Source organism: Rattus rattus, chromosome 4, assembly GCF_011064425.1.
Source record: "Rattus rattus isolate New Zealand chromosome 4, Rrattus_CSIRO_v1, whole genome shotgun sequence".
Lineage (NCBI taxonomy): Eukaryota > Metazoa > Chordata > Mammalia > Rodentia > Muridae > Rattus > Rattus rattus.
Genome location: NC_046157.1, coordinates 164442302 through 164464319, shown reverse-complemented (window position 1 = coordinate 164464319; position 22018 = coordinate 164442302). Strand labels below are relative to the sequence as shown.

Genomic DNA, 22018 nt, shown 5'->3' with positions numbered 1-22018 from the left:
AATTAAAAGGAAAAACATAAAATCACCTCTGGGAGCAACCAGGACATGTCCTAGTGGTAGCAACCACAATAAAATTTTGCTGACCTCTTAAAAATCATCCCCTGTCATTTCCTGTATGGCACTGGAAATCAAATTTCCAATTCTGTCTAGCTCTGTGTCTGGGCACCACTTATAACTGGTCATTAGCTATTTTGTAGATTATTCTTTTTCCCACAGTTCTCCACCCCTTTCTTCCATCCTTTTAACCCCTTAACACTAGGTGTGTGTGTGTGTGTGTGTGTGTGTGTGTGTGTGTGTGTGTGTGTGTGTGTGAGAGAGAGAGAGAGAGAGAGAATAAAATCAGAGGTTGGAGACAGGGTAATGTTATGTTTCAACTACTTCCTGCTAATTAGGGATGTCTGGTTCCTTAAAGCAAGTTTGATCTTTCCTCACCACCACAATATATAACTCTTTTTGTTCTTATTTCTTCTTTGTTCATGATTACTTATCAGTAATCAACAGCAATCTGCAGCTGGCAAAATATTGACACTGCTAGAGCACGAGGCAAATCAAAGTTAGCTGCTGTGGACAATCACACATTCAGGATTAAAACAAACACATATTCTTATAATATTTCTATGTTTTTTAAAGAAATAAAAATATATAATTCTCATTACAGCTACCATTAGTCAAAATATTTTCCTCTTCAACCCTTCCCCTTTGTTCCTACAGCTCCCTTTCAACTACTACTTATCTACTTTTGATTTGAAAAATAAAACTGAAATTAAAATTCAATAAATCTAATAAAAAAACTAAATGGAAAGCCTCACAAATGGAATAGATTTCAGGGAAGACAGACTATGAGGACTTAAAGACACAGTAGAGAAATCAGAACGTTCAGACAAGTACAAAGGCAAATCATAAAAATGCATAAGTGAAAAATGACAGAATGGATTCTATAAAAATATCAGGTCTTTGGATTCTAACCACAGAAAAGGGAGAATTTTATACTGAAGGCATAGAAAACACTTTCAAAAATCATATGAAATAATTTCCTCAATATAGGCAAAGGGATGCTAAACCAGACACAAGAAGCATTCTGTACACCAAATGGAAAGTACCAAAAGAGGGCTGGAGAGATGGCACAGTGGTTAAGAGTACCGACTTCTCTTCCAGAGGTCCTGAGTTCAATTCCCAGCAACCACATGGTAGCTCACAAATATTTGCACTGGGTTTTGATGCCATTTTCTGGTGTGTCTGAAGGCAGCTACAGTGTAGTCATATACATAAAGGAAAGGACCAAAAGAAAGAGTGTGCCATATTATAGTTAAAACACTAAATATATAAAACTAAGAAAGCTGCAAAAGAACCATCATGTCATATTTAAGAGTAGACCCATCAAAATAACAGATGTTCTACCAACAGTAACTTTAAAAGCCAAAAGGGTTGGAAGGATATATTTTATATTCTCAGTGGTCATAGCTTTTAACACAAGCTATTATACCCAGCAAAACTATCTGTCATAGACGAAAGCTAAAGAAAATCTATCCATAATCACTAGGCCAGATATACAGAGGAATCTGGGAGTCCAAAGAGAATGAAAAACATTCAAGAAGCTAAGGGTAAAGAATATAGCAAACATGAACAGTAATTAAGAAAATAGTGATTTAGAAAGCACCAAACACTGCACCTAAAATTAACACACATCAGTAATAAATGTATTAATGGTCTCATTCTCCAATCTGTGAGACTAGATTAAAAAATAAGGATACAGGGATAGAGAAATGGCTCTACACACACACACACACACACACACACACACACACACACACACACACACATTCCATCTAATGCCTCAAGGATCACATCTCACTATCAAAGACAAACATTACCTGAATGTGAAAAGATGGACAAACATATTCTAAGTAAAAAGGACTAAAAAACAAGCAGGCATTACTGTTTTAATATCTGAGAAAATAGACTTCAAGCCAAAACTTATCAAACATGGTAAAGAAGGTCACTTTATACTGACTAAGAGCACAATTCATCCTGAGTACATTACAATTATAAATATATACACCCAAAATTGGTACACCTAATTTCATAAAAGAATAGTATTGGATATAAAGTCACATATTAATCTCAACACAATAATAGTGGGTGGTTTTACTTCCCACTTTTCATCTCTAATTTTCTGGTTATGTCTTCTCTCTGTTTTGATTACTTTCACCAAGATTTTGTCCATCGTATATACTTTTCACAAAATATATTGAATGAGAATATCACTCCTACCTGTCTTAATTGCTTTTTCTATTTTTGATGTTTTGATAAGTTTGGGCTTGAAGTCTATTTTGTCAGATATTAAAACAGTAATGCCTGCTTGTTTCTTAGTTCTTTTTACTTGGAATATGTCTGTCCATCCTTTCACATTAAGGTAATGTTTGTCTTTCAGAGTAAGATATGATCCTTGAGGCATCAAAAGCAACTTATCAATAAGTTGCTGACAAAAGCAACTTATCAGGAAGGGTTTATTTGGCTCCATCTTGGTAGAGGAGACACAGTGGCAGGAGCTTGAGGCAGCTGGTCATTGCACTACCACTCAAAATTTATAAAACAACAAACACCTATGCTCAGATAGCTCTTTCCTCTTCACACAGTCCAGGACCAAGGCCTAGGGAATGGATTTGCCCATTTTAGTGTGGCTCACCTCAATGAACAATGAACAATGAATAATCAACATAGTCCCTTGCACGCATGTACAGAGGTTAAATATTCCCTCACAGGTGTGCCTGGAGGTCTGTCCCCAGGTATCCCAGGTCCTGTCAAGTTGATGATCAACAGTAAACATCATATTATCAAAGTCGATCTACAGATTCAATACAAATCCCAATTAAAATTCCAATACTATTCTCCACAGAGATAGATAGAAATCTTAAAATTTATATGGAAAAACAAAATGCTTTGGATGGCCAAAGCAATTCTGAGCAAAAAGAATAATGCTGGATGGTTGGCACCACCAGCTTCAAATTATACAACAAAGCCTTAGTATCAAAAGCAGCATGACACTGCCACGACACATAAAGCCACAGAGCAGAACAGAGGGCCCAGACATGATCATGCACGGTCACAGACACATGATTTTTTTTACAGAGATGCCAAAACACACACTGGAAAAAAGATATCTTCAACAAATGGTACTGGAGAAACTGGATATTTACATGTAGTAGAATAAGGTTCAATCTCTGTATCTCACCCTTCTCAAGAATTAACTCCAAACAAATGAACGACCTTAACCTAAGACCCCAACTCAGAAACTGTTAGAGGAAGCAATGGGGAAAACCCCTAAGATATAAATATAGGTCAGGATTTCTCAAAAGGACTCCATTTTATCAAGGATTAAAGAAAACTGACCAATAGGGCCTTGTGAAATCAAAGTTTCCATCAGAGCAAAGGAAACAACTGAGACAACTGACAGCCTGCGGGACACAAGGGAATCTGCCAGCTACACATCTCACAGAGAATTGATGTCTCTGTATACAAAGAACTAAAAATAAAAAAACCTAAACAAGAAATCAAACTACTCAATCAATAAATGAGCTAATGACATAAACAGATAGTTCTCAAAAAATTACACATGGCAATAAGCATATGAAAATTGTTCAATGTCACCAATTATCAAGAATTATATCTAGGAATCTTTTTGGAAATTGTCCCCACTCTAAGGCAATCTCACCTCCTGGTGCCTTCAGAAAGCAGCCCAGAGATGTGTCTCTTGGTTAAATACAGATCCCACCAGGTTCACAATCATGGTTTACTGTAAGAATGGGATTTGGGGAATGTGCAATATAAACAGTACACCATCACTGCAATTAGTTGGAAATCACCCAACATACATCCTTGTCATATCTCTAAAATCTATGAATGGCAACTCATTTGGAAAAAAGTCTGTTTCATTTGTAATTAGTTAGAGAACTCATATCACAAATTCATTGTGGATTATCAGGGAAGCTTCCAATGCAATGATATGGGTCCTTGCAAGACAGATATGAGTAGTTTTGACGCCCAAAGAGGAAGAGATGACAAGGTTACCACAGGCCCAGGGGCCAGGATCCACCAAAGCTTGGAGAGGAAGAGAGATTAATAATAATCCAGAAGTATGTAGAGACTGAAGGAAGTGAGGGGGAATATAGAAAGAACAATCCACAGGAAATAGCTTGACCAAAACCCTCCATAGAGGCCTCAAGACACATGAGCTGAGAGAAAGAGTAGAGATGTGAGAGATCAAGAAAGCTGAGGTATGGGCAATGAAGCCTGAGAGTGGAAGGCCTTGTGGGTCCACCAGACACCCCCTACAAGTGAACTCTTAGGAGCCTGGACGTGAGTCAAGATCTGCTGGATTATCCAGTATCTCAATGCTTTATAGTTTCTGAGGGATCAGGAGAGTCACCTCTGTATTTACACACACACCCTTCTTCTCCCACCTTCCTTCTGCACACAGACCTGGGTTCTTGCTTCGGACCAGCCTAACTTTCAGCACAAGCACTTGGATAACTGTTGAGCCCAGGGATCCTCCCTCCAGGGTTCCCTCAGTGAGAGGTGCAGCTGCCTGCTAACCAGGCATGTGGAGTGGAAGCCAAGGCACTCCACAAGTTGACAGACATTGGCAGTAGCAGGGGCAGCCTGCCTCAGAGGACCTGATCCAGCTCATTATCGGTATGGGCAGCTTCCTCAGCTACAAGGGTGTAATTGGTCCCTAGAGACACAGGACTCTGGCTAAAAAAAAGCCATAGCTGTTCCTTCCTACATTTGAGGAGCCCAGGTCCCAAGAATCTGTCTGAGGCTCATCTGTTCACTGTGGCCAGCCTAGGAGTCACCAGCCAGGAAGAGACCCCTCCTTGTTCCCAAAGTGAGAAGTGTGACTGCCAGAGACCCAGGTAGGACAAGTGTCTGCTTCTCACATCGGACTCACAACTATGATTTTAGAGTATGCTGTATAAAATGCATCATAGAAGATCTATGTGTCCAGTGTGGCTGAAACCCCATTCATCACATTGAAGTTGGGGCAGGATCACCTCCAGAGCTGTGGCACCCAGCATTAAAGCTCACAGTGCTCCAGCAAAGGGTCTTGCATCTGTAAGTGCTATGCAGAGTGGCCATCTACAAGTACTGCAATGAGTGTATATTGATGAGTCCTGTGTGGTGTTAGCATCGATGGTTGCTGTGTTGAGAATGATTCTGAGTGTGTATTTGGAGATCCATGATGAATGCATATTTTGGGGTTCCTTGCTATGTCCTACCATCTAGAAGCACACAGCTTAATAGCCATCCTTACTGCACTGAGCAGACCAGAATACATTGGCTCCCCACCGTGGCTGGATCCTTGTCCATCTGGTTCTACCAGAAATGAGAGTAGCCTCTCAGCACGTGACTACAGTCCGCCAGTGATCAGGACCCTCTCGGAGACTCGCAGCAAACCCCTATTCTGCAGACATTTCCTTTCCTCTCTTTGTTTCTTCATTGACCTGGGCTTAAACTCTGGATAGGCCAGGGCATTCTGACTGAGGTATACGGCTGACCTGGCTTGTGATGAGAGAATTCCTGGCTCCTCATCAAAACTCGTGTGGCCTCTCAGTCTTCACAAAAACCATGATATCCAGCCTGAAAATGCAATCACCTGTGTCCTGACCTGTCTCTTTCTCCTCAAGATCACTGAGGACCATAGCCTGGGTCTTCACACATGGTCAGTTACTCCCTCACAATTAGGGGACTAGAAGTTCAAAATCCAGGGGAGACAGGAAAGGATATGGAAATCAAGAGGAGAGAACTACACAAAGTGGGTGCAGCTGTGAGCAGAGTGCCTGGGCCCAGCCCTCACTCTGACTGCCATTAGCCTTGAGGAAGATGAACTAAAGACCCACAGACTTCTGGAAGTCTGTAATGATTCTAAAAGAGAAAGTTTGTTTGAAAGTGCACACAACCATGACCAAAGTCCTACTGAAGTGAGAATTCAGCTCTGAAGGGGCTCAACTTGCAGATCAGGATTTTATCCATGTCATCAATCCATTCTTAATTATCACATCCACAGTGATGGGCAGCCACATCCTAACAGCAAGCAGTTTGTGGGTATGTGCAGTCCTGAATGGGACACCGGACACAGCACCCTTAGGCAATCCCAGTCTATAGGAGAGTCATGATGACCCTCCTCTGAGTATCTTATGTGTGTTTCAAAGCCCTCTGTGGCCACTTAGCTGAGAAGAAACACACTTTAGACTGTGTCCAGGTTCAGACGTTGGCAGTGGCCATTACTGAACTGACTTAGAGAAGGTCCTGGAATGGCTCATTCATCTACTATGAGGCCAACCTTCCCACCGTGACTTCAGGCCTTGCCCTGGACCTCCTCTGGCCTCCGTTTCTACCTGTTCAAAGTCAGCTGGCTTTCCAGCTACCACTTTAGCCTGAGGCTAAGGAAGGCATGATGTAATCATCAACATGTGGGATGTGTGGGTTTCTTCTGGTGTATGTGTGTGTGTATGTATGCATGCTTGTATGTGTGTGTGTGTGTGTGTGTGTGTGTTCATGCTAATGTGGGTGTTGAATGGGGAAGCAAATGACGCGAGTGAGGCAACTTGGGAGATCTCACTCAATCCCAACCTACCCTAGATTTACACATATGCATTCTGGGAGGTAGAGCATGATGCTTGCTATACTCACCCTTAAAGGCAGAAGGCATGGACTCAGCAACACTCACGCGCACTTCCAGAGTGGGGTCATAGACTACTATTTTTCAACCTCTTAGGACTGAGGTAAAACTCCTTCTATACTCCTTTCTGGATCCAGGGTAGGGGGTATGGGGCCATCAGTAGTGTAAGGTAGGAGGCAAGGAACTCTCTATACCTAGGATCCCAGGATGGGACCACATAGGCAGTATAGACACTTTACATCCTGAACACTATACTCAGCACTTCTTCTCCTCTATTTCCTCTCTTCAGTGGGTACCTAAACACAAGAGCACACGTCTTTCTGGGTTAAGACCTGACAAAAGATTAAGTTCCTTTCCCCACTACTTATGGGAACCTGGAGTGCTGTCTGTCTGTCAGCTGAGATGACTAGCTGGCTCCCTGTTCTCCCATCAGCTGGTGCTTGGCTCTTCCTGTTGGCCTCTCGGTCTTTTGCAGGTGCACAGGGATGAGAGGGGAGAACATCACCAAGGTCAGCACGTTCATCCTGCTGGGCTTCCCCACCACCCCCAGGCTGCAGTACCTGCTCTTCCTCCTCTTCCTGCTCATCTACCTCTTTGTGCTGGTGGAGAACCTAGCCATCATCCTCACTGTCTGGAGCAGCGCCTCCCTCCACAGACCCATGTACTACTTCCTGGGCTCCTTGTCTTTCTTAGAGATCTGGTATGTGTCAGACATCATCCCCAAGATGCTGGACAGCTTCCTCCTGCAGCGGAAACGCATCTCTTTTGCTGGTTGCATGACTCAGCTCTATTTTTTCATCTCCCTGGTGTGTACAGAGTGTGTACTCCTGGCTTCCATGGCCTATGACCGCTATGTGGCCATCTGCCACCCCCTGCGCTACCAAGTCATCATGACCACAGGGCTGTGTGTCCAGCTTGTGGCCTTCTCTTTTGCTAGTGCCTTCACAGTCTCTGTGATCAAGGTCTACTTTATCTCCAGCGCCACCTTCTGTGGCTCCAATGTCTTGAACCACTTCTTCTGTGACATCTCCCCCATCCTCAAGTTGGCCTGCACTGACTTCTCTACCGCGGAGCTGGTGGACTTCATCCTGGCCTTCATCATCCTGGTGTTCCCTCTCCTGGCCACCATCCTCTCCTATGGCCACATCACCCTGGCTGTGCTGCGGATCCCTTCAGCCACAGGCAGGTGGAGAGCCTTCTCCACCTGTGCCTCCCACCTCACTGTAGTCACCTTCTTCTACGTGGCCATGCTTTTTATATATGTGCGACCCCAGGCCATCGATACCCGCAGCTCCAACAAGCTCATCTCTGCTGTGTACACTGTCCTCACGCCTATCTTAAACCCCTTGATTTATTGCCTAAGGAACAAAGAGTTTAAAGACGCTGTGAGACGGACCCTGAGATTGGGTCACAGTCTATAGTAGGATGCTACATGTTCTAGAATCTAATTTGTGGTGGAAAAAGTCTCTTGTATAGCACCTAATGTTCTTTAGATTTTTTTTTAAACCCAGCACTATTACAGAGCCAGCTACCATAATGAGTCTCCTTCCAAATATGTTTTCTGACATATTTGTTGAAAATATGTGTAGGCTCAGGGACCTAGCTCCTGGGCAGATCCTAGTCACATTCTCTGCTTCCCAAGCACCGCTATGTTGGTTTCTAGTGCGAGCGAGTAACCTGCGTGTTTTAAAGGCTTTATGAATGTGATCATGAAGTACTTACACGTCCATGTTCTGCTTTGGCTCAGTGTCACGTGATTGGGCTCCCGTGTCTTCACATGTAGCAACGATTCCTGTGTCATTGCTCAGTAGCAATATGTACTGATTCACATATGTATCAGCATGCAGTTCTGTGTTTTGTCATTGGCTGACAGTGTTATGGATACTGTCTGGGGTGTGTAATGCTGCTATAGGCAATCCAGGTAGTATTTTTTTTTTACTGACATCCATGGAGCTGGTGAACTACACAGAACTGTATCTGGTCTAGAATCAGGAACCTGATGAAACACAAGGGATGTGTATGTGGCCAGGTTTAGCCAAAACTGTTTTCCAAACTGTGCATACTAGTTTTCCTCCCATTAGCAGTATAACAGAATGTCAATGGTTCTGTGTCCTGTCCAAAAGTTGTTCATGTGTTTCGGTTTAGTCCTTCTTCTGGGCTCCAAGTCTATGTTTTCCAAAAGTCCTGTTCTCGTTTCTTTCCTTGTTGCTGTGATAAAATACTTTGAGGGGAAAGGGGATTTATTTGGCTCATAATTCCATGTTACGGTCCATCATTGCTGGGAAGTCAACACGAAGCAACTGCCCTCACCCACTGTCTGAAACTCCAAGCTCATTCAACACTGTGTTAAGTTGACAATTGAACTACTTGATGAACTGCATCCGTCAAGGGTGTCAGGTCATAGCTTACGTCTGTTAGTGGGCAGACATCTGAAACCCTGATGTCGTCCCAGAAGGAAGGGCCTCACACACCTACCGTTGCTTAGGGGCTGTGCTAACACACTGGGAGCAGTCACCTCACAGTTGTCTTTTAACTGGGATGACTTCTCCATCCCCAAGCTTCACACAGTTGGTCCTTTAACAAGAAAGCTTCAAGAGCTCAGGAGTGACCAGCCACTGAGCCCTCTCTGAGGTCACTCTTACACATCCTTTCAGATGACAACTTTGTTTTTATCAAATTGGCAGCACACATGCTGCTTACTAAGTAGATGGTCCTTTCTGAGAAGGTTTGGACCAGAGTGTGGGAAGCAACAGGGATACTTCTTATCAACGACAGTACTAACAGATGCAGCACACACCCTGCTTTGATGTTGACTGACACATGTGAGCTTCCTCTTAACAGTGGTAACATGATGCAGAGACAAAGGAACGGAGTTTGCCATTGGGGATTGTTTTGATGACAGTCCCACTGTACCTGAGAAGTTCTTTGATTCCCTTATGGGCCCACAGTGTGTCTACTCCACAACTGTGAATGTGTATGGACATTGGCTGATTTGTCCTAAACCATATGAGGAATCTAGGGCTGGGCTGGCTCAAATCCTTAAACACTTTCTTTTGCTGGGGCTTGAGCATCTAGTCTGCCTGATTGCCTCCTTCTGGGTCTTTAGCATAGGGTGTTCTAGGGAACAAATGGCTGAGGACTGCCCAATATACTATCTCACAAAGGAATACCATGAACTTCTTCTGACCCTACACTTGCTGAGCTGATGGCTTCTCCATCATCAGATGGCAGTAAGAGGCAGGGTCCCCTAGGCAACTGTGTCTCAGATGAAGGCTTCTTAGATACTTTTCATTTGTGAGCTTCTTTATGCATGAGAAATTTTGCACAACCTTTGAAACATAAGTACGTGCAATAGATATATAAATAAAGTATTTATTGATATGAAACATACATAAAAGTTTTTAAACCAACTCTTGGTATAGAAGAATCCCGCCATTTTATTAAAGATAAAGGCAGATTTACATATTTAACCACATGCTTAGGCTTGCTTATTTTTACACAAGGAATGTCATCGTAGCTGAATACTTGACACTGAACGGCATAGAGAATCTTCAACTTCTTCATCTGATAGCTTGATTTTATAATTGTCATATAATTTATATGCAGCTGTATATAAATATGTAATGCAATGGTGGAAGTATATTTAGGACCCTTCCAGAAATTGTTGGAGATTCCTGGTCTCAAGACAAAAATCAATTCAACACTTTTTTTCATGACACTCAAGTCAATGAATCAAACATCAATTTTATAAATCAAACATTCTATGTACTAATCTGAGTCTTAGGTGCTGAGGGATAACAACAGGAATACATGAAAAGCTTTGATTTTCATAATTAAAACATCATACTTCTAAACGAGCAGAAAGGTGTGCTTTTACAGTACAAACTCTGCAGTTCATGACGGGTGGTGGTCTGGACTCTGAGTTGGGATGTTTCAGACAGGGTACTTTGGTGTTGTATGGCATCAGGGCATGCACAGTACGTGGTACTCATGTTGTGTTCATAAAGAATACTGCAGTATGACAGACAAAGCTCTTGCTGAGCTAGCTTAAAGAGGTGTAGGCTGGTTGACATCATGGAGGTCATTCTAAGTGCTGCTGAGGTCGATTCTCAGCCTTGAACAACACTAGTGTTTTATGGTAGGAAACTGCTACCATGGGACAATCCACAGCTGTCACAAGTTTGGGTTGCATGACACAACAGAGGCAAGTGCTGTCAGTCACCCTCATTAGCTCTTTGTCAAATGTGTTGGGAAACCATTTAGCATTGCTAAATCTTTCATGATCCCCGTGCTTAGCTGCAGAAGTTTTACTCAGATCGAGCTTAGGAGAGGATGGGAGAATTCTGCAGGATAGTGGGCTGGCTACTGAGAAACACTGGCTGTAGTTGTAGAATTCAGCAGCCAGATGTCCAGGAGGGTGGAGAGACAAAGAAAGGTTCCATGGGTTCCTCTGGCTTGAGGGCCAAAGGGCAGGGGCAACATCAGAGGCAGCCTGCCCCAGAGGCCATGATCCAGCTCATTACCAGTATGGGCAGCTTCATCAGCTGCAAGGGGGTAATTGGGCCCTGGAGACGCTGGGCTCAAGCTAAAAAGCCATAACTGTTCTTTTCCTCACTTGAGGAGCCCATGTCCTGATAGCCCGTCTAAGGCTCATCTGGTCACTGTGGCCATTCTCAGAGTCGCCAGCCAGGAAGAGATCCCTCCTCATTCCCAAAGTCTGTCCAAGTGAGGCTTCCAGAGACACAGGTAGGATGAGTACTTCTTGTGCCAGGATGAACTCACAGGGTAATTTTAAAGTATGGCATATAATATGCATCATAGAAGAGCTACGTATGTAGCATGTCTGAAGTCCCATCATACATGTCCATATTGAGGCTGGACTCTGAGGATTCGCCCCTCCCAGCTGCAGCACCCAGCATGATGGATGGCTCAGAGTGCTACAGGAAAGGCGCATTTGCAGCTTCTGTAAGTGCGATGCAGAGTGGTCATCTGCGGGTACCACTGCAATATTGTGGGTACTGCAGTATTGATGGGCACTGTGTGAATATGCATCTCTGAGTATCGTGCTGAATGTGTATCGGTGGGTTGGGTGCTTAGTCTGATGAGTACATGTTCAGGACTTCAAGTGTATATTGATGAGTCCTGTGTTGAGTAAGCATGGATAGGAGTCCTGTTGAGTACGGATCTGTGAGAACTGTACTGAGTGCACAGTGTCCAGGACCAGATGTTGAGGTTGCAATGAAAAAGCTATTACTGAGTTAGCTAAAGAGGTGTGGGCTGGTTGACATCATGGAGGTCATTCTACGTGCTGCTGAGGTCGATTCTCAGCCTTGAACTAGTGTTTTATGGTAGGAAACTGCTACCATGGGACAATCCACAGCTGTCACAAGTTTGGGTTGTTTCAGGACACTCACCCTTGATGGCGAGAATCCCTATGCCAACTGCCATGTCCCTATCCCTGTGCCATGTCGTTTCTAGATGTCTCTTTTCCATCCCTTCCTGTGAATTCCGAGCTTGCTGAGCCAGCCTTATAGACAGCCATGAAGCTATTCAACAAGCAATCTCCCCCAGGCAGAGTTTAGATATGGGGAAGCCACAGACCCTCTCTTACACTTCCATCACCACGATGACCTGGGTAGGCTAAGTAACTGGGCTCATCTGTCTCTTCTTTTCCTCTCCCTTTGCTGCTAGTATCCAAGTATATTGCCATTAAGGACCAGAACCTGTGGCTTAAAACAGCAGACATTTGTTCTTTGAACATTTTTGGGGACCAGAAGTTCAAAATCAAAATGTGGTAGGATCATTCTCCCACCTGACTTCTGGGGAGAATGCTCTCTGCCTCTTCTTCCGTCTGGTGACCTGCAGGGGTCCTCAGGCCTGTGGCTGCGTGGTTTCAACATGTGCCTGAGTTTTCACGTGGCCATCCTGTCCCACGTGTCCGTTCTTTGCTGTCCTTCCTAAAGTCATTGTCATTGAAGTGGAAATCCATTATCAAGAGGTCAAAACTTTGTGAAACCTTTTGCCTTGTGACCATCATGGGTGTGCTATGACAGCCAATGGGAAGGAAAGGACTCCTTCCATACTCACTGCCCAAGACTCCCTTATTGGGGGTCTGATGGCACAGCTTCCTAGGAGACACTATCCCTTCCCAGCAATCAAGGAGCCACTGATGTCGGCTAGACATCTAAGTGTTCATACGATGCCTTCTACTTTTGCAAACCAGATTTCTGGGGCTAGAATCCCAGTGCTTCAGGGAACACCCTAAAAACTGCTTCTCCAGACTTACTTTACCCACAGCCTATAAGCCTGCAGCTGGCTGGCCATCATTACTGGCACAGCTTCAGTAGCCTGAGCAAGTGCCTGTCCTTCTAGTCTGCCTTACTGTGAGGTGCCAGGGGTCATTCACAGACAAAGGAGAGATATGAAGCCTGAAATGAGAAAGTATAGCTGTCAGTGGGTGGTGGAGGAGAAAGCTGGAGACCAGACCCAGTCACTGGGCCAGAAGTCAGCAGACACAGCAGGATAGAAGAGCTGCCAGCCTGTAGTTAGGGAATGTGAATACATCGGTGTTTGAGAGTAGCTGTATGACCAGCCGACACACTCAGTCTTCTATCCTAGAGCTCGCATGTGTTTGGGATGCTTGTAGGAAACAGGTCTGTGCCTATGTTCGTTGCCACTCTGGCAGGTGCAAGAACTATCTGTGGCTGTGGGTGCCCATCTGGAACCAGATCCATCCTCCTGAATGAGCAGTGGCCTTGGCACTGGTTCCTCCATTGTTGTGAGCTGGTGGACATTTGTTGTTCCATAACCTCATGCTCAGGATCCTTAGCTGAAGGGGACAGAGCTCCTGACTTCCTTCCTACCTGCCAGTTCTCTAGAGCCTGAGTAGCCTCTAGAGTCTCCTTCTGCTCCCTGTTTCGTTTTGGATCGGCTTGATTGCCTGGTATCTAGACCTTGTACCAAAGCTTCCTGTCTGAGCCATAGGAATCTTGGAGGCCAGCACCATGTGTGCTCACGTGGCTATCTCTCTGTCGGTGTTCATTGTCCACCCTGAGTTCAGTCTGCTCTGGAACCCTTGTCCAAATCTCAGTGTTTCTGAGACCCTGGCCTGTGCTCTGTTCTTGGGAGTAGAATAGCTTCTGCAAGTGGCAATGCTTAGCCCTGGCTGACTTTCTTGCGTTTCCCTTCATTGGAGCTGCCATGGGCCAGCGTTTGCTGCATGAGTCCCCAGCTGCACCTCAGATCACAGCTCCATCCTGACCTATTCTTACTCCACCTAATGTTTCTGGTCACACCATGAGGCCTCCCTGCTCTAGGGTGCTGTACCCAGTCTCTCTCTCTCTCTCTCTCTCTCTCTCTCTCTCTCTCTCTCTCCCCCTCCTCCCTCCCTCCCTCCTCCTCCCTCCTCCCTCCCCCTCCAGCTCTCTGATGGGTGTGCTTCAGAACTGCAGCTGTTGCCTTGGAGAGGATTGGTTTTTGTTGTTGTTTGTTTGTTTGTTTTAATCTGCTAAGAGACTGATGCTCCCCCAAAGTGCTTCCAGGAACTTTCCTGAACCTCCTTTGGCCTCAGCTTTCCTATGTTCAAATTTAGTTGGCTACCCAGCCCCTTATGTTCAGATTAAGCCAGCTTCCTAGTTGCTGCTCCAGTCTGTAGTCAGGAAAGGCAGTGGTTCCATTATGAGCCTGTGGAGCAGTGGTTCTCAACCTTCCTAACAGTGCAACCCTTTCATATGGTTCCTCATGTCCCGGTGACCCCCCTAAAAAATAATTTTGTTGCTACTTTGTAACTGTAATTTTGCGACTGTTATGAATTGTAATGTAGGGATCTGATATGCAGGGTATCCCATATGCGACCCCCTGTGGGGGTCAAAACCCACAGGTTGAGAACCATTGTTGTGATGTGTCAGAGTGTGTGAGCAGATGTGAGTTCCTCCTGGGTTAGGCTGGGGAGGAGGTGGTCACACAGTCAAGGAGCCTTGGAGAACTCACTGAGTTACCGCAACAGCGCCAGAGAGGCAGAATCACAGTCCCTCTATCCTCTTTCTTCCAGACTAATGAGCGAGGCCCTGTCTGTATTCACCTCTACAGGACAGCACACCCGACCCTGTCTATGCCAGCTTTCTTTCCCAATGTTAACCATTTAGTGTACAAAAGCACAGCAGAGCAAACACTACTTTAGCACCTTGGATGCCAGGGAACATATATAAAATAAGCATTATCATGCTTGCCTTGATTGAACAGGGGGCTGGTGCTGATAGTGGCTGGGTAAAAAAACAAGCACACCCTGCCTAGAATATAAAAGCCAAACCCAGCACTACGCAAAGAGACCCATTGGAGATCCCAGCTATCTTCCTGATGGGCCACTGTGTAGGTTTCCTACAACTAAATAACTATCCTAGACAGTTCCTTTGTCTGTCCCCTCTTCAGTAGGCACCCAAACACAAGTGCACAGGTCTTCCCAGTTCAAGACCTGGCAGAATAAATTCCTGTCCTTGTTGCTCACAGGAACCAGAGCTGTCCGTCTGTCAGCTGAGATGACTAGCTGGCTCCCCGTTCTCCCATCAGCTGGTGCTTGGCTCTTCCTATTGGCCTCTCGGTCTTTTGCAGGTGCACAGGGATGAGAGGGGAGAACATCACCAAGGTCAGCACGTTCATCCTTCTGGGTTTCCCCACCGCTCCTGAGCTGCAGTACCTGCTCTTCCTCCTGTTCCTGCTCGCCTACCTCTTTGTGCTGGTGGAAAACCTAGCCATCATCCTCACTGTCTGGAGCAGCGCCTCCCTCCACAGACCCATGTACTACTTCCTGGGCTCCTTGTCTTTCTTAGAGATCTGGTATGTGTCAGACATCATCCCCAAGATGCTGGACGGCTTCCTCCTGCAGCGGAAACGCATCTCTTTTGCTGGTTGCATGACTCAGCTCTACTTCTTCAGCTCCCTGGTGTGTACAGAGTGTGTACTCCTGGCTTCCATGGCCTATGACCGCTATGTGGCCATCTGCCACCCCCTGCGCTACCAAGTCATCATGACCACAGGGCTGTGTGTCCAGCTCGTGGCCTTCTCTTTTGCTAGTGGCTTCACCATCTCTGTGATCAAGGTCTACTTTATCTCCAGCGCCACCTTCTGTGGCTCCAATGTCTTGAACCACTTCTTCTGTGACATCTCCCCTATCCTCAAGTTGGCCTGCACTGACTTCTCTACCGCGGAGCTGGTGGACTTCATCCTGGCCTTCATCATCCTGGTGTTCCCTCTCCTGGCCACCATCCTCTCCTATGGCCACATCACCCTGGCTGTGCTACGGATCCCTTCAGCCACAGGCAGGTGGAGAGCCTTCTCCACCTGTGCCTCCCACCTCACTGTGGTCACCTTCTTCTACATGGCCATGATCTTCATGTATGTGAGACCCCAGGCCATCGATACCCGGAGCTCCAACAAGCTCATCTCTGCTGTGTATACTGTCCTCACGCCCATGATGAATCCTTTGATCTACTGCCTGAGGAATACTGAATTTAAGGATGCTGCCAGAAGAACTTTGGGATTGGGAAATACTCCTCAGTAGATATCAGGTATTCTCAAGAGTAATTCAAATAAAACCTCTTTTACCACCCAATTCTTTTTAACATTTTAATGAGATTTAACAAACCTGTAAAACTACCTACAGTCATGAGCCTTCATCCAAATATGTTTTCCCAGTGTGGACTTGGGGAACTAACTCCCAGGTAAATCTATCATTAGTGACCCTCTCTGCCTCAAGAGAAACTCTATGCTGGTTTCTAATGCCAGGGAGTGAGTAACTTGGGTGTTTTGAGTTTCATTATTGTAATCATGAACCACTTACATTTTCATGTTAAGCTTTGGCTCCGCCATGTCTGGGTATCTCCTTGTCTCTGCATGTAGCAATTCATGCATTATTTCTCATATTCACATGCATATCAGCATGCAGTTTTATGCTTTGCTATTGGCTAACAGTATCATGGATACTGTCTAAGATGTGGAATGCTACTATATGAAATCCAGGTAGTATTTTTTTTTCTTTCCGATATCTACGCAGTTCGTTGAGCTACACAGAACTGTTATCTAGGCTGGACCTAGGTACATGTAAGGCTTATGTGCCTGTAACTGCTGCAACACAAGGTGTGTGTATGGCCGGGTTTAGTAGAAACTGCACCGCTGTTTTCCAAACTGCAGGCACCAGTTTAGCTCCTGTTGGTAGTATAGGAGGATCCCAGTGGTACCAAATCCTGGGCAACCCGTAGTTGTCCATGTTCTTGTTTCAATTCAGCCTCTCTTCTGAACTCCAAAGATATCTCACTCTGACTACAATCTGTATTTTACAAATGCAAATGGTTTTCTGCTGTCGTCAGTGGAGTCTCTCCCTGTCCATTTGGATATAAACTCTCTGATGAGCATCTTCTGCCCATGTTCATATGGAGTCTCATCATGCGTAGGCTTCTTACATCATCTGATTCTGAGCTCCCGTCAGATCTGAGCCCTCTGATGCAAAATTCCTCCAGTTAGCTGTATGCCATGTCCTCATGGGCCTTACAATAAAAAAAAGTTCTTTATTTTAATGTTTAATGTGTACATTTCACCTTATATAGATTTTCCTAAGAAATATTTGCCTCTGCTAAGTTCATGGAATGTTCTCCTGTGACATTCTAGAAGCTTTGCCTTTTAAATCTGTAATCTATCTGAGATTGAATCCATTCTCTGCATGGGAAACTGTTCTAGCCCTCACCCATTGTTTGGAAGATCACACTCTGCTCTAGGAAGTGTCACCCTTTCATACATCAAATCACTGAAAACATGATCCTTGTGCTTGGAGCCATCACCCAGTTGGCTCTTTGTGTCTACTTGTTGGAAACCAGATGGACCCAAGATTCTATCATAGACTCTGATGAAAGATCAAATGGAACATTAGTTCTGTGTCCATGTCCAGGAGTGGACTTAGCAAGGCTGGTCTGCAAGAAGTGTTCTTTAGCAAGCACTCAAGGCAGTGCCTTGAAGGAGTCAGGTAGTGGTTTCTCTTCTCCTTGGGCTATGGTTATCAGTCCTAAAGTAGCTGTGTCTGAGGATCCTGTGTTCTCTTGCCAACATGGTCTGATTTAGCTCTCTGTTGACTTTTGTCATAAACCCCCTGAAAATAATATATAAGATGCTATGCTTCTTAATAAACTTGCTTGGCATAAGCCATCAGCTTATGTAAGACCTCTTGGTCCAAGCTTTCATTTTCTCTATCGTTTTTAATCTTGCTCTCTCCTTCTCTTTCTTCTCCCTTCCTCCCTTCTTCCTTCCCCCTCCCTCCTTCCCTCCCTTCCTCCTTCCCTTCCTCTCTCTCTCCTTCCCTCCCCCTGGCACCTCTCTCTCCAGACCCTGTTACTGAAGGCAGACCTGGTTCGTGCCAGCCTGTCTCTTCCTGCACCAGTACTACAGGGCTTTCTGGAATGTGGCCTTTCATGTACCACGAGGTCAGTTAGCATGTCCTCCGTTCACCTGCTTCTAGTCTAGGTCACTTTTTTACTCCTAAGTCTTCCAGAAAGGAGGAGTTACACATCTTAGAATCTGTTTGTCAACATCAACCGAAGAAAAGCTTGTCGGTTCGTATTTGTGGGGCTGTGTTGAATCCACAGATTAATTTGAAGAGAAAAGCTTGTGCGTCCATATTTGTGGGACTGTGTTGAATCTACAGATTGATTTGAAGACGAATGCTATATTCACAATTTTGAGATTTTTAATCAGAAAACAACGAGCACCTATCTTCTGGTAGCATTTCAGCTTCTTAAAACTACCTTGTAGCTCCAGTTAACAGTCCTTCTTCCCAGTGCTTGAATTTCTAAAAATGATAACACAAAAAGTATTTCTCAAGTTTAAATTCTGAAATCCTGTTAGTTTATTATACTGCACACAATATAGTTTCAAGATTTCCTTTAAAGATAATGGTAGATTTACAAAAAGTTGCAAAGAAATATGCCAGGTAGTGGTCCCATGTGTCCCTTGCCTATCATCTTGCATGACTAAGGTACAGCTCAGTGGCAGGGCATTGACTCTGGGACACCCTGCTGCACTTGTTCCATCAGTTACACAGATTCATGTGTCGCAGAATGTGCACGTTTCTGATGACTGTGGACACAGTGTACTCAGGGGCTAGAACATTTCCATCACCGAAAGATGTCCTGTGTTGCTGGCTTGCAGTCGCATCCTCATACTGTAGCCTCTAGAAGCACCCAACTTGTTCTTCCTGTAATTTTATTTCAACACATAATACAGTACAAACCATGCCCAACCCTGGATTATTTCAGATGTGAAACTGTTTATATATTGTAGACACCGGTCTGTTGTCAAATACGTGCATTGTAATTACTTTCTCCACCTGTAGTTTGTCTTCCCAACCTAAGAATGTCTCTCCCAGAGCAGGCATTTCTGGGTTTGATATGTCTAGTTAACCTGTTTCCTCTTTTGAATTATGCTTCTGATATCAAGTTAAAAATATCTCCCTACTCCTAGGCCCAAAATGTTTCTTTTATTTTTTACCTAAAAGCTTTGTGGATTTACATGTTGTATTCAAATACAGGATCCATTTTGAGATGTCAAGCTTGTTTTTGTTGTTGTTTTGGGCTTTGTTGTTGTTGTCTTGTGGTGAGGTGACTGAAGGTTCATTTGCTTCCCCAAAGCTACCCATCACTCTCACACCGCCCGCCATGGAACTGTGTGCAGAAACAGCTGAGATATTTGTGCTGGTTCATTTGCGGAAGCTCTCTTTTCTTCACTGGTTCTTGTTCTGTGAATACCAGAACCTTCACTACATGTCCTTGATTTATATCAGCATGTAATAAAGCTCATCAATGGAAGAGTAATTCCTTTGACTTTATTCTTCTTTTTAAATTCATGGTGGCTATTCTAGCATCTTTGCATTTCTGAGACTTAGGAAATCTTGTCTCTACCCAGTAAAACATCCTTGTGGAGGATGTTTTCCTCCTTGGAACTCCAGTAAACTTAGAAGACTTGACCATTGCCTATTTCTTCTAATCTGTGATATATAGATATAGATATAGATATAGATATAGATATAGATATAGATATAGATGCCTTTTCTCCAGTCTTCTTTGATTTCTTATATCAGCATTTTAAACATTGCAGCCTACAGACATGTTATATTTAAACTCAAGTACTACAAGTTAACTTAGACCAAATATAAATTGAATTCCATTTGCTCTTCAGCTTTGACAGGATACTGTGTAATTCTCTTCTGTGTGTGCATGTGTGTTTGTCTCTTTTAATTTTGTTTGTTTTGGCAGACCTTGATATTTATTCTAGAAGCTTTTTTTGTCAACTCCTATGCGTTTTCTGAGTAAAAATAACACAATCTACAAATAGTTGTATCTCTTTCTTTCCTATCTGTATTCTATTTACATCTTTTGCACTTATGTAGGTTAGGAGTTCTATTGTTGAGTAAGTGTGGGGAAAGCAGAAGCCCTTTCTTTCTATTCAAAAGGCAAATCCCATGCTTTCTCTATTCACATGATGTTAGCTTTAGGATTTTGTGGGCATGCTTTAGGACGAGGAAGCAGTCACCCGGTAGCCTTTGTTGGAGCAGATGTGTTCTTTTATTTTAAATGAATATTGAGTGGTGTCAAATGCTTTCCCTGAACCAGGCAAGCTGGTTCCTCGTACTTCTTTTGCTTAGTTTTTTTTTTTTTATATTAGTTGATTTTAAGACATCAGGTACCTTTTCCTCTTTGGATGATATCCCATTTGCTTGTGGTGTACCACTCATCTTATGTGTTGCTGGATTCAATTTGCTGATGTTTTCTCGAGGCTTTTCCTGTGTAAGTTCTTAAGAGATACTGATCTATGGTGGCCTTAAATTGTCGTACTGTCTTCAACAGTTATGGCAGCATAAACATGAGTTGGTAAGCATTATCTCTTCTGCTCTCTGGAGGAGACTGTACATGTTTAGTATTATATATGTAGGTATTAAGTAAAATTCATCAGTAAAATGTATGTGCTTAGGAAATTTCTCCTTTCGGGTTGAGTGACTTTTGAATTACAAATCCAATTTCTTCAACATACAACTACTAAAGTTGTCATGTAACTCGAAGGCTTGGTATGATGTTTTCATTTTAATGATTCAAAAAGGCTGCATGCTTTTACACAGGCTACCTCACGAATGTGTGTGATATACTTTGAACACTCACATACAGACACCTCACTACCCTCTCCTCACTTCTTACATCTTATATCACTCCCTCTGTTCCCAGTTTCCCTTCTACTTTTATATCATTGGTACATACATGACTTTATCTATCCATGCATTCTAGGACCCAATAGGAGCAAAGCTATTTGCCTTTCCAACTTAATTTGCTTAATATGATGATGTCAGTCTGCAGCCCCCCCCCCCGCAATGATACAACTTTAAGATTCTTTGTGGTTACACAAAATTTCATTTGTATATCCAACACATTTTCTTCATTCCTTTATGCTGGACACTTAGGTTGGCTCCATAACTTAACTGCTGTGAGCAATGTCACAATAAACATGGTGGTACAGGTCTTTTTGTGGCAGGTTGACTTGGAAATTTTGGGTAAGCACCTGGACGTGGTATAGCTTAGTCATATGGTAGCTCTAGGTTCAGTTTTTGGAAAAAAAAATCTCAACACCGATTTCCATACAGACTAGATTACATTGTATATATAAGCGTTCTTTTTCTTTTTGTAAAGTCCACATCATCATGAGAATTTGTTGTTATTCGTTTTCTTCATGACTGCCATGCTGGCCGGGGTGAGGCGGAATCTTAATGTCCTTTGTACTGCATTTCTTTGATCTTTGATGTCTTTACGTTTTTCATATGTGCATTGGCCACCAGTGTTTCATTGTTTGAGAACTACCTGCTCATTTTACTGGTCGGTTTATTGAATGGGCTGCTTGGTGTTTGGTGAGTTCTCTGTATGTTCTAGACATCAGTCATCGGCAGGAATGGAGCAAGCAAAGACTTCCTCCCACTATGTAGGCCATCACTTCTTTCAGGTGTTTCTCTTGCTGTGCAGAGGGGTTGTAGTTTCGTGAAATCACTGTTTTCTGTCTCCTCTGCTTGTCCTCCACCTCCCAATGGATACCTTGTGCACATCTTTGAAAAAATATTATCATTATTTGCTTAGGTTTGGGGACCAAGATTTTGCATTTTTAGTGGTGAATCTGAGTGTTATAGTATGCAGACAGATTTACAACCTGCCGTGGAGCTGATTCATTATTCCTCATGCTGAATGAAACATTACTTTCATTTTGGCTCTTCTAGCCAGACCCCCCATTTTCTAAATATGATTGTTCCAAGTATTTCCTGTACAC

General features: G+C 43.8%; 2 protein-coding genes across 2 annotated transcripts; both read left to right on the top strand.

Annotated features, from left to right (window-relative positions):
* Positions 1-7164: 7164 nt before the first annotated feature.
* LOC116898270 (olfactory receptor 6B2-like) lies at positions 7165-8100 on the top strand. The gene has a single exon (XM_032899622.1). The coding sequence runs from the start codon at positions 7165-7167 to the stop codon at positions 8098-8100; it is 936 nt and encodes a 311-aa protein (XP_032755513.1).
* Positions 8101-15296: 7196 nt separating this feature from the next.
* Positions 15297-16235, top strand: LOC116898269 (olfactory receptor 6B2-like). Its single transcript, XM_032899621.1, has one exon. The coding sequence runs from the start codon at positions 15297-15299 to the stop codon at positions 16233-16235; it is 939 nt and encodes a 312-aa protein (XP_032755512.1).
* The last annotated feature ends 5783 nt before the right edge of the window (positions 16236-22018 follow it).